We start from the raw sequence: 13,006 nt of genomic DNA, 5'->3' as shown, positions 1-13,006 counted from the left end.
GACAGCGTTAACAAACAGCTCTTGGCCCAGGGCAGCCTCACAACCAAAGGCCATGTGGTTTAAGGTTCATGTAACAGCCAGTTCCTTTCAATAATGCTAGCTAGACCCCGGGCTCTCAGGTTCTCCGGTTTCTGGGTCGTTTAGAGAAGAGGGCAGCAGGCTTTCTACAGTGACAGGGGTGGGTGTGGTGTGCCCACTCCCTAGGAGAAATGCCACATTCCTGCTTTTAATGGCTTGCCCTGCAGGTTTTTAGGACCGAGGCTCTTCCGAGGGCAAGCTTTTCAGTTCTGCTGAACAATTGATCTTGAGAAAGAAGAACTCCTTTTAAAAAGCGGTTGTAGTTCCAAGCTTGGAAGTTCAGCCAGGGTCATTCTAGTTTATTGAGTGCAGGGGCCCCTCAGTGGGAGGGAGAACCACATTTCAGTCCTCCCTGGGGCTCCTGTCCCTCCCCTCACCCTGTTTTCTTTTTGCCAGTGCCTTTAACGTTGTCTCCTCTTCACTCAGTTAGAAGCCAGACAGCCCATCCCAGGCAAACTAGTCCATTGACCCAGCCATAAAAAGAGCTGGTCTTTCTCAAACACTCACAGTTTGCCCAGGCCTTGGGGTCTGAGGTCTTTTCGTCCTAGGAAGCATCCCTTGTGGTGCTTGTCACCAGCTTACAGCAGGATCAAAAGAGAATGCTTAGCAACACCCAGGCTGTCCCAGCTTCCTGCCCCCAAGGCTATGGTGTGGGGTCAGTATTTAGGACCTGCCCTCATAGCTCCTGCCCCCGAGGCTATGGTGTGGGGTCAGTATGTAGGACCTGCCCTCATAGCTCCTGTACTTCAGGATTAATTGCCAGAATCACACCACAGCTCTGCTCCACCAAAGTCTTGTTCTTATGAAAGAAAAATAAGAATGTTCTTAAACAAGGCCAGCTATAGACTCACCTACTGGAGGCTGCTGTTAGTTTTGACTTCTAACACATGTTTGATCTACTCTGCTTCCTACCCATGCAAATAGCTGAAAATTATAATTACTAGAGATATCATTACTTTCACTGGGGTAGAACCAGGCTTTCCTGTGTGCTAGGCAAGCTCTCTGCTTCTGAGCTGCATCCCCATCCCAGGTACCTGAAACTTCATGTCATGCCTACACCTTAGGGCTCCCAGGTCCCCCTCTGCTGGCAGACACTTCTGCTTTCCCCATTTGAGTCTGTGGAAGCACAGCCCCTCATTCCAGGGCCTGGCAGCTTCCGTTCCTCCCTGCTCTTCCCCAGACTCCAATGGCAATACATCTCCCTCGACGCCTCGCTCTCCCAGGCTTTTCAGTCAGCTTCAATGCTAGATTGCTTAGAGTTCAAGGTGTCGCTATGTAGAATGGTTCCCCTTTGTGCTTGAGGGGGGCATTCCAAAACACGGTGGATTCCTGAGACTGTGGATAGCACCAAACAGTAAGAGACCACAGGGTATCCTCAGTGGATCTAATAACTAAAGGGTTATTAAAGGATTAGCATATGGGTAGTGCATAGTGTGGACACAGTGAACAAAGGGGTCATTTATATCCTTGGCAAGATATCCACAACAGATTTCATTGTGCTTCAATGAGATTTTGCTTTAAAAGATGGACTGTAACAGCTATCGGGTGTCCTTCATATCCCGAACCTGAAGGGCCCTGTCATGACAGAATAAAAATCCTCTTGCTTTTGCATCAATTGCACCTGTGAGAGTGGTGTCTGGAGCAACTCCTCCCTGATGTTTGCACATCTAGTCCAACAATACATCAATGCAACTCTAAATTATATGGGCTTTTGCCTGGCATCTTTTTCATATTTTTATTGAATTTTTAATTTATTTTACATACTTACCACAGTTTCTCCTCCTTCCTCTCCTCCTATTCCCTCCCCACCTCCTTCCTACCCCCTCCCATTTACTCCTCAGAAAGGGCAAGGCCTCCCATGGGAGTCAACAGAGCATTTGCTTGACTTTGGTGCCTTACATGCCAGTGCCTTGCTTCCGATACTCATACATCATACATGTAACATGCCTCAGCATGCCACTGCTTTCGGGGGATGAATAATATTCCACCCCAGGAACACACCACATTCAGTTCACAAATCATGAACTGTGGGGTTGTTTATGCTTTGGGCCTGGCGTGGATCATGATGCCATCAAAAATCAGTAGGGAAATACAGGTCAAAGCCACAGCGAAACGCAGCTTCACACCCATCGGAATGGCTGGCTGGCAGAAAAACGCCAGATAATGACAAGTTCGGGTGGTGATGTGAAATTCCTCGTAAATTACAAGCAGCCTTGTAAAAATGCAACCGCTTTGGAAAATGGCTTGACAGATCTTCAAAATTCTAAACGAGCAGTGGCCATATGAATCACCAGCTGTACCCTGTTGACGCATATTCAAAAGAATGAAAAGCTGGGCTCACAAAGGGCACTTGCTTACAGTTTCAGACACATCTCGGAGTGGATGGATTCCCACCTCTTTGCGAGGTTCTCAAACTTCCTCTGCCCTTCATTTCTACCTCCACCCACGATGATTGTGGGTAATCCTTTCAGGTTGACTGAGGTTGGTACTGTCTCCTGTGTTAGCTGAGCTGGAGGATGCTCGACCGCTCTTGCGTCATGAGTTCATGAATTTCAGAGCAAAGCAGGAAAGAATCAGAGCAGAAGCTGATGCTATCACGGTGGACCCTGTAGGCTTAGTAGGTCATGTGCAAATAGGATGGGAGGAGGAAGTGGTGTGGCCATCCTCACACCAGAAAGCCTTCCAGGCATGGTTACCATCATTTAGAAAAGGAAGGTGGCTTCTGTGTCTAGATGGCATCCTGGAGTAGCAAGGTGGGGAGTCTTTGGGTCAGATAGGCCCAGAAGGGACAGTGCTGTGCTACTCAGCCTTCTCTCTGTTGCCTGACACAGACAACCTGAAAGGAAGGAGAGGGTTTCTGTTTGTTCACAGTTTTAGAGGGTTCGCTCTACCATGGTGGGGAGGGCATGGTGGTACAGGGCAGTTCAATCATGGCAGCCAGAAATCAGGGAAAGGAGATACAGGAAGAGGCCAAGTAAGATGCAGCCTTCAAGACATCTTACTGCTCTCTTCCAACTCCTGCCATGTCTTGCCTCTCACCACTTCCTGATAATGCTATCATATTATGTACCTGTCAAGGATTAAATCAGAGCACACATGACGTCACTCCAGATGCCCAGAGCTGGGTTTACTAATGCACTAGGCATTTCCCCATCCAGTAGAGCTAACAGATTAAATTAACCATTGTAGGCAGTGCGGTCTCTCTTAACTGTCTTAATAGGCGGCATTCTGGTGTGAGCCACTGACATTTCTCGAATGAGTCAAGCATTCTGTTTTCTGCTTTGGTTAGCTGTTCTCTCATCTGCGCATCCCTGAAGGCGATGGACAGGTCTCTTTGACACCCGGTGATGGTGTGTGCCTCTCCTCTTTACTGGAGTGCCTGTGCTTGTATCACCGGAATCTGGTATAATTCCTCTAGAACAAAGTTGGACTAGGGCAGAACTGCTGCATCCACACTTATAAGTGTCTGGCTTGTGGATATACACTTGATGTATATTTATTGATGAATGAGCCACTGTCTAATAACTGACGATCAGTAAATATTTGCTGAGTTAACAAATTAGTTTGTACATACACAATGTGTTTCACAGACAAACATCACACGGTTCAATCCTGCAGACTCAGTAACTGCATAAGGTAAATACAGGGCAAAGGGCAGTGTTGAGGGCTTATGCTTGGATTTGATTTTCAATGTTTCCCCCCCTTTCACTATAGAACATTGAAAACCTGATAGTGTATGTGCTGGAAGTATTCAGACAGATCATTGTTCGATGAGAAACAGGGAGTAGGGGGGGATGGGGAGTATTTTGGGGTAGCTGAGCCCCCTGTGCTGTGAATTTGAGTCCACTGAACTGTGTTTATAAGTATCACTTTTTATCCTTTGTGAGCTGGGAAGTGCCACTCAAAAAACACTTAGGTTTGTTTTTATAGAGCAAATCCTATCTTGAGCTATTTATTAAAGGAAAGAGGCATGAGCTGCCTAGGGATCTATAATTATATAATCCTTAGCTTCTCTGTTGAGGCTAGTCTTCTTTTTTTAAATGTTTAAGCTTCTCCAGGCTAGGTTTTCACCCCCTTTGCCACGTTAGGAGACAGTGAGAAGGAGCCATCTATGAAGCAGAGTCTTCATCAGACACTGAATCTGTTGGCTCCTTGACCTCGCCGAGTGTCAGAGCCTTAAGAAATAGATTTCTGTTGACTTTAACCACCAAGTCTAAGCTACTGTCATAGTGGCCGCCATGGATTGAGGCATGCGTTTATGGCCGTCTGTTTGACCCTTCTGTTTTTCGGCACCCTCTCCCTTTATCCTGGTTTCCAGTCATGTCCTCCAAATCGTGACTTTACCTCAGGGGGCAGAGCTTACGTGGGGACGTGGGGACGGAATTACCATGTCCACAAGGGCTGCTTTCTCACAGTAAGAATCTCCTGCAGGGAGCAGCAGGATTCTGAAGCCTGTGGCCCTGCAGGTCAGAGTCACATTGCTTGTAACTGAACCGCTGAGAAAGGACAACAAGAGCCTTCAAGCCTCTGGGGTTTGCAGGGGTAGCAGCAATGAATTCTGGCTGAGAGGCGAGGTACATGCTAACGAAGGAAGAGGAGATTCCTGATCAAACCCTGCAGTAGCTGGGAGCATCAACCTGCTGGAGGGACGGCTGAGCCTCAGGCCTCCCTCCCAACTCCTTGGTCAAAGGGGGCGTGACAGAAGACAAAGACTAGGTATAACAGGATGTAAAGTTTATATACAAAGAATATAATGTTTATCTGAAATATTTACAGTGTTGGTTAAAGCAATATTTTTACAACTTCTCCGGGTAAACTACTACGTATATTACAAGTAAGCTACAATGATTTAATTTGCAAATATGAAAAAGATAGAGAGTAAAAAATGCTTTAAACAAAGTTTAAAATGCTCAAGCCAATTTCTAAGACTGCATTTGCTTCGTCCGTTATGTGACGCTTTCATGCCACGAGGAGTGGTTTAATTGCACTCTTACAAGCTGAAGTTCTGTAGCTGGGATGGGACGCATGCAACGGGCGAAGGCAATGAGGGTGTGAAAGGAGCGATGAAGCGTCCCTTAAGACATAGACGCCGAGGCTGGAACAGAGGAAGATGTCGAGATAACAGCCAGCTTTATCTCAACCAAGTCTGGGGCCCACAAGGGTAGACCACAGAGAAAATGAAACAATTTGCCTGGCATGGCAACCTTAGTGCACAGAACAAACCAACGGACTGACCAGAGAGGGGATGCCCCTCAGGTCACGGTACTACTTACTCAAAACTAACCTTAAAACGAGCTGTTTTCAAACTTCATAAAAAGAGTCACGATTTTATTAGCTTGGATATTTCTACAAGATCTGGATGGGATTTCGCTCTATGTGAAAACAGCTATCCGTTCCCGGGGCCTCCTAGGGCCTTATAACTCAGGAAACATTAGGGATACACACATGCAAGAGGCAGGGCAAGCTGCTCCAAGTTGGGGCCGGAGCTTTCAGGACTGTGCTTGGGAAACCGGAAGTCAGTTCGCAAAGCGGAAGTGGTCCACCGAGCCCAGGGCCCACTAGCAAACTAGCACTGCAGCTTGCGGATGCTGCGGGAGATGCGCTTGAATTCTCGCTGGCCCTTCTGCCACCGTTTCACCGAGGTGATCACCAGCTCCCCACCCTGCTTCTGTCCCATGACCAGGTAGGGAGCGTTGATGTCGTTCATCTCCTCACAGGTGCACTGCAGGCTGTCTTTGAGCCACAGCACCGATTTCTTCAGGTCCCTTTCAGACACGCCGTTCAGCTTGTAAATGGTCTTGCTCTTGGTTTCCAGGATGATTTTGGTGTCTCTGTTGATGTAGGTTATCTCCTTCACTTTGATTTTCAGTGCTGCGAAGACAAGAGGGGCAGGGACAACATAGAACATGAGTTATGATGAGGGAGAGCCGGGTAGTGTTAGCTTGGCTGTCTGTTCTGTGCTTGGCCTGTGGGAGGAAGAGGAGAGTCCTATAACCAGAAAGACAAGGGCCTGGAAGAAGCTTTTGTGTTAGTAAGCCCCTTGGCATGTGGTTCATGCCACCCTCAGCAAACGACTCCCCTACTGGAAGAGACTTCAGCATGGGGAGAAATGCCTAACTCTTGGGTGAAACATGAGTCTCCCAGGCTGTAAAGGTTAAACTGGGCTTATTCTGTCACAGAGGTTTCTGGACAAACCTGTGAGGAAATGGTACCACAGTCACCGCTTTCTGAAGAACAGATTACAGGGGAAGGAGAGTGGACCTAGCAGCTGCTTTTGATTTGGGAAAAGTAACAAGGACAAAAAGTATGCAAGTCTCCTTTTTAAGAGCACAACATGTTTAGCCATAAAAGTTTTTCTGAAGACTTCATCCTCATGTGCTCTCATTTGCCCGGCCAAGGCCAAGGCATTTACAGATCACGTATGTACTCTTTTCAAGATGTGTATGTAGAGTCATTAGAACGTTGAGACCAAAAAGTACGTTGTTTACTATAAAAGACACGTTTTATAGCCACGAACACTGCTTTGGGAAATATACACGCTGGGATTAAATTTCAGGACTCCACACATGCAGGAAAAGGATAGAATTTTCAGGTTAGAAAGGGTCATCCCATTAAAAGCTCATTAGTACACAAAGATGCAAATTTAGAGAAGTGGCCATGACTTGTCCCAGGCCACCCAGGTAGCTGTGTCCCAGCTCAGTCCCCAAACCTCTGTCTGCACTACCACCGTGTTCTTTGGAGGCAACGTCAGATCCCCGTCCTTGTGAAGCATTAAGCTCCACTCCAGTGTGTCCTAAGACTCCTGGTGCCACCGACAGCTGTAACAGATGACACGCGTGTATGACTCCCCAACTTTGATGGGGTTTAATGCATTGTTTAAATTAGTAATAGTGGAGAATTTTGTGTGTGGATGTCTTTGAGGTTTTCTTCTCCTTTTAAAAATAATTCAGACAGGGAATTCAACTGAGCTGACTCTCCAGCCAAAAAGGAAATGATGGGTACTGAACTCAGTAAAGCAAGGGTGCTGTGGCTGGGTGAATGGGTTTTGTCTGATATGGTTCTCATCTGACCCGCAGTGCTGACCCCTCAGAGTTTAAGGAATAAACTGTGCGGAAATGCCACATGTTCTTATGATTCTAATAGGGGATGAGAGGCCACCATGGGAACGGACTGTATATTAGCAAAGAGTGTAGTCTCTAACACAGAGGAGGCCAGTGCAAGGCTTCACCTGGTCAATGGTACACTCCTGAGTGTCAACCCCAGAAGGATTATCATTTTGAGCTGGAAGCGTGTTAACTACCCTTCTTTAGCTCTAAAACATGTCATGAAGGAAATGGGGTTCTTCCTTAGACTTGAAGCTGAAATAAAACATAGGGAATTAAAGACCCCAAATAACATTCTTGCTCTGGAAGGTATGGCTGAGGATACAGGATGTGGCAGGAGGCACAGGTGACAGTCCCCACCCAGTGGCATGCTGTATATGGGGGTGGGAGCAGTTAGAGGTGACCTAACCTGCCCTGTGGAGGTAAGGAGGGGCTTTTCATCCCTCAGTTTCAAATGCGTGGTTTGGGTGGGAAGTGCTGTGTGCCTGGATGCTGCAAGTTCAATCAGCTCCATTGCTCAGCTGCTCCATCTGCTACCTCCCCAAAGAACAGAGACAAAATGAAACACTCCCTCATTGTCCCCATAGGGGACAGAGGATAGCGCTCCTGATTGCTGCACCGTATGGCACACTCACACTGCTTCTTTGTCCCAGACCTTTGTATGGCATTTTCCCTCAGTTTGTCTTCTGTGAAGGAAGCCACAGAGCAAGCAAGTGGCGTGTATGTGCGTACGTGCGTGTGTGGTCTCCTACATGTATCTGCTTTGGAGTCCTATGAAAGTCAGAAGAGAAATCTTATGTGTGTACACAAAGAGCATAAGCTGCCAGGAGAAAATATTTCAGATTCATAAATTTCACTAAATAATCATCTGCCTTGTGGCAGTAAAGGATTGTGACTTGGATCTTGAGACTGAACACTGCCCACCACTGAATGCCTGGCCCTGTGATAGTTTGAGGTCTGTATGTTTGAATACAGACATAGGAAACCTGATGGGACCCTTGTGTGACTCCTTCCTTGGGAAAGGACTTGGAACTCTAGCGCTGCTGGTCTCCTCCCTCGACAGTGTCAAGTCTCTCCTGTGTCGGGAATAGGTCAGGAACCCGGCACGGCTCGACTCAGGACACTTCCTGAGACACGATGGCCTGAGATTTCAGGGTGGCAAGGTCGTTGTCAACAGGGGCAGCCTGGCCCAGTTTCCCCAGCCCTCAGGGTTTGCTGAGTCTTCAGAAATGTCAATATGGATCTCTTAGAATCCGTGTGGCTTGGTGAACCAGTGGCCTTCTATACTCACCAATAACTTGCAAAATCTGAGTGAACGATACCCGTAAGGGATACCCATCCCTCTAATACAACCAAGGATGCCTGCTCATTGGAGGATTAAAACAGCAGTGCATTCTGGGTAAAGTCCTTGGCCACGCCTGATTCTGATTCTGGCTTTGTCTCTGTGTCTAGCTCGTTCCCTCCCTTCCCCTGGGGACTTGAGGACGGTAAGTAGGTCCAAGTGGTGTTCTCTGCGAAGAAATTCTGTTTTTCCTCCTATAACCCCCTTAGGAGCGTGACTTAATGTTTGAGCTCCGTGGATAACACTGCTCGTAGCGTCCTACTTTGTCTGTCCCACGAGCCACAGCATCACCTAACCTGGAAAACTTTCTTGTTTCCCGACTCTTTGTAAAACGGTGATAAATGTGTCACTCTGCGCTACAAAGAGGGTGGAAATATTTTCATTTGGTGCCAGAGCAAGTGTTTATTAGGGGCCAGGTTAGGGGCTTGAATCTATTTTGCTGAGGGTCACGCGTGCTTTTTCGTTTTTGGCGCACCTCTCAAGCAACTGAGAAAGATACGCGGCACAAGATTCTATGCTTTGACATGCACACACACACAAAAGCCAAAGAGAGATTAGAAGTTAGCCATTGGGCACCGCCAATTTGAGAAATTCCCATTCGATTATTGTTTAAGGAAACAGAACATGATCCAGCGTGAGTCAGTACAAGACAGACACGATGAGAACTGAGAACCAGGCAGTTCCTAGGGAGCAGGCGAGGTGATCATGTGCCACCTAGCCACATCTGGAGACTGCATCCTGGTCTACACTTTAGCTTTCCCCAGCCAGTGAATGGCTGTGGAGTCTGCAGCCGGTGTCAGTTACTTACCAAAATCATTTTTACAAAGCGTTTCCATGATATCGTTGTCATCTTCGTTTTTAGTCTTGCAGGCTTCACACACCTTCGGAGCTGGAAACGTGAGAAAGGGCTTCAGTGAGTCTGCTTCAACAGGGACAGCAGGCGCCCATTGTCCCATGTGACCCTGCTTCTGCCTCCTCTATAAAAATAGGGCCCCTCTTGCTAAGTGCTGCACTTTCCATCTCTGGTTGGGTGAAATAGAATGACTGCACATCCTGCCTGATAGCACTGTCCCCCAAACCAAAAGGGAGTCGTGGACAGTGAATCTGTGGTTGCTGCAGCTTTTCAGTTCATCACTCCTGGGATGAAGTCAGTCATTCCCGGGTATCTGTTTAGAAAGCACCAGAAGATCCAAACCCCGGAGGGACGGGGAAGATGTATGACCATAGAATACGGTAGAGAGATGGTTCTAGGTTCTAATCCGCAGGACCTGCAGAAAACCCCTCCTGCTCAGCAGGGAGCTTGGTCTGGGGGAATCTTTTGCATAAATTTTCTCATCTGGGCCGGGAGGGATGGCTAGCGGCATGCTGTGGGGAACCCGCAGGGCCTGTTTGCATCTTGGAAGCACATCTCAGTAATTCCAACAGCCAGCTCTCACTGGCTCCCCTTCACCTTCTGCTTCCTGCCAAGTTTGTGTTTGACTGACTTATTTCATTATTCCCCTCCAGATCCCTGGTACAGGAGCTTGTTGCCTATCCTATGCAAGCAAACAAACCCCAATACTAGCTGATCCAGAGGAAAGAAAACTTTCTGTGGGCTTTGTCTTAGCAGAGGGCCAGGGATTCTGTGTGTTCACACAGCTATGGGTCTAAGACTGTTGTAAGAGAACATATGCTCATGAAAAAGAAGAAAACATTTTTCCACTGATTTATAAACATGCCTAATGTTGTCTTTAAAATTTGAATGCAATTATATAGGTTTTCACTAGTATGCAATTGAATTTTTACACACATGCGCGCACGCACACACACACACACACACACACACCTTCTTGACTCATAATAGGAAAGATATCCGATTTTAAAAATACCAAAGAGCAGAATTTGCAGGCATATGGGCTTATTTTGAAGGAAGAAAGTGAATTTTGGAGAAAATACCTAGTTTACCAAAAGCAACCCACACAAAACTGCCCCAGCTCTCCCCACCCTGAGAGAAACACTTCCACTGGAGAGGGCTTAGAATGTCTAGGAAATGCCACCAACCTGTATTGGTTACTCTGGTATATGTCGGACAAATGTTTGAAAAATGCCAAACATTTGCAATAAATTAGAAACCTAACCAATAAGATGATTGCAGACTCATGGTGCCTGCCAGGAAAGATTGCTAAACAACTTTGTATTTTCTTCGACTAATGATGTCTGCAGGAAAACAATTAGAGATTGAAAGGGAGATGCTGCTGGATCTGGGAGAGGGATTAGGAGCCCCTTTCTATTTTAGAGGGCCTAAATCAGCTCAGACACATTGTATACTTTTTCCTTTCAGGAAAAATAGCAAGAGCCCATGAGGTTTTCATTGCTTTGATGGTGTTTGCCTATGAACTTCTCTCTGTTTTCTAAAAACTTGAGGAAACTCTTTTGCATGATTTTCTCCAGCTAATTAAAACCACTCCTCAGATAAAAGCTGATAGTAACAAAAAGACGAATCCTGGAGATTCCCTTTATCCTCTCTTTCTCCATCACCTGGGCAGTTAAAACCGATATCCAGGCTTCCACTTGCTCTCAGCCAGTCTTCACTTTATCTCCAAGACCTAAATTGGCAAAGGACAGAAAGTAGCTCAAAGGGCGATCGGTGTTTATCGTGGGTTTTTGTCCAGTGGGACAAGAACGTGAAGAGAAGGGCTAAGCAGAATCCTCTGGCCTGGGTGTTCATCCCCAGTACCCGGCCATGCTAAACGCTTTCAGAAGCGTGGCCACAGAGCAAGCATCTCCAAACAAGAATTGGCACTTTCGTTTGACTTTCTTAACTCCCTAAGGGGAGCTGTTATAGCCAGAGAGGCGTTTTGGCAAGGAGCTGAATAGCTCATGTTTGGTACACCGTATGGCAGCAGATCAGGGCAGGGAGGGAGCTTCAGCCATCTCTAAGACTGGAACCCCCAGCAGGGACTAACCAGGATGTGGAGTGGAGGCTACGGGGTCTCCCCGCCCCCAGTCCTAGCACCTCGGGCTAGTTGGGAGTGGGTGGAACGAAGACGGAAGGCTTACCTTCCTCTGTCGCCGGCAGGAGGTGGTCGCTGCTAGCGAGGGGGATGCAGAGGTCGTTGTCCTGCGGGAAACGGTCGCATTCCAGCATGTCGGGCCAGGGGAAGCCGAAGGCGGACATGACCGGGGCACAGCGATCCTTCACCTGCACGCAGAGAGAGTGGCACGGCTGGATAGTTTCGTCTAGGTCGTCTAGGCAGACAGGGGCAAAGAGCGAGCACAGGAACTTCTTGGTGTCTGGGTGGCACTGCTTCATAACCAGCGGAATCCAGGCTCCCGCCTGCTCCAGCACCTCCTTCATGGTCTCGTGGCCCAGCAGGTTGGGCAGCCGCATGTTCTGGTACTCGATGCCGTGGCAGAGCTGCAGGTTGGCCGGGATGGGCTTGCAGTTGCTGCGCTTGTAGGAGAAGTCGGGCTGGCCGAAGAGGAAGAGCCCACGCGCCGAGCCCAGGCAGCAGTGCGAGGCAAGGACTAGCAGCAGCAGCGAGCCAGGGCCCCGCGGCATCGTGGACTTGCGACCCCCGGGGTTGGAGGGGGGGGCGGAGGCAGCCGAGTCGGGGAAGAGCGAGGCAGCCGGAGCCTGAGTTCGTCCCGGACCTGCTCGTGAGCTCTGGAAAGCCGGCGCCACGAATGCGCGAAGCCGAGCGCTGGGAAGTCGGCGCGGGCAAGGCGCTGCAAGCCCGCGCGCAGCTCCGGGGGGCTCGACCCGGGGGAGCAGAGTGAGCGGCGGTTGGGGCCCAGCCAGAGTTTTCTTGGCCTTTTTTATGCAAATCTGGAGGTGGAGTGGGGAGCAAGGGAGGAGCCAGCCCGGAGTAATCTGAGGAGGCAGGTCACTACTTTCTGGAACTGGTTTTGCGTTAAGAATGCCCCTCACGCGCTAACTGGCAGGAAATTCGGGCTGCGCCCCCTCCCCGATGCAGCAGCCGCTGCGCGCGCGCTCTGGCAGCCCCCCCTTGCAAGCGGACTAGCGAGGCCCCTGCGTCCCACTGTGCGAGCAGAGAGTGAGGCCGAGGCAGCGAAAGTTAGGGGCACGCGTGGAGCAAGGCTGGAAGCCTCGCGGCTGGGTTTGGGCTGGAACGTGTTTTATGGCGTGCGTGGCCTGCACGCTTATTGATGTTCCGCAGTCCTTGGTATCAGCACTGTGTCCCGGGAAACCACGAACCGGCAACTCTGGGCTCTTTGTGCCTCACGGTTCCAGCCTAGGACTGCATGCTCCAGGCTGCACGGGAGAACTTCGTTTTCAGCCGAAGTGGAGCAGGCTGGCTCGTGAAGTGGATTTCCACTGCCTTTCGATGCATTCTGAATCATAAAACGTAAGAGCAATGATGCATCGAATTGCTATTTTGCTGGGTTTTCTATAGGATTCTGTCATTGTAGAGGACTTGCCAGACTCACAAGGGTCTCTCCGTTTTGGAGAAGAGACTTTGCCTTCTGAAGGGATGCCCGT

At 48.7% G+C, this 13,006-nt stretch overlaps 1 protein-coding gene across 1 annotated transcript; it reads right to left on the bottom strand.

The window, feature by feature from the left end:
• Positions 1–4,808: 4,808 nt before the first annotated feature.
• Positions 4,809–12,263, bottom strand: Sfrp2 (secreted frizzled related protein 2). The gene is made up of 3 exons (XM_005344153.2): positions 11,563–12,263; positions 9,332–9,412; positions 4,809–5,949 (listed from the first exon to the last, which is right to left on the bottom strand). The coding sequence occupies exons 1-3, from the start codon at positions 12,062–12,064 to the stop codon at positions 5,645–5,647; spliced, it is 888 nt and encodes a 295-aa protein (XP_005344210.1). The 5' UTR covers positions 12,065–12,263; the 3' UTR covers positions 4,809–5,644.
• Between the last annotated feature and the right edge of the window lie 743 nt (positions 12,264–13,006).

Source organism: Microtus ochrogaster, chromosome 1, assembly GCF_000317375.1.
Source record: "Microtus ochrogaster isolate Prairie Vole_2 chromosome 1, MicOch1.0, whole genome shotgun sequence".
Taxonomy (NCBI): Eukaryota; Metazoa; Chordata; class Mammalia; order Rodentia; family Cricetidae; genus Microtus; species Microtus ochrogaster.
The sequence above is the reverse complement of the archived record's forward strand: the minus strand, read 5'-3'. Positions and strand labels throughout refer to the sequence as shown.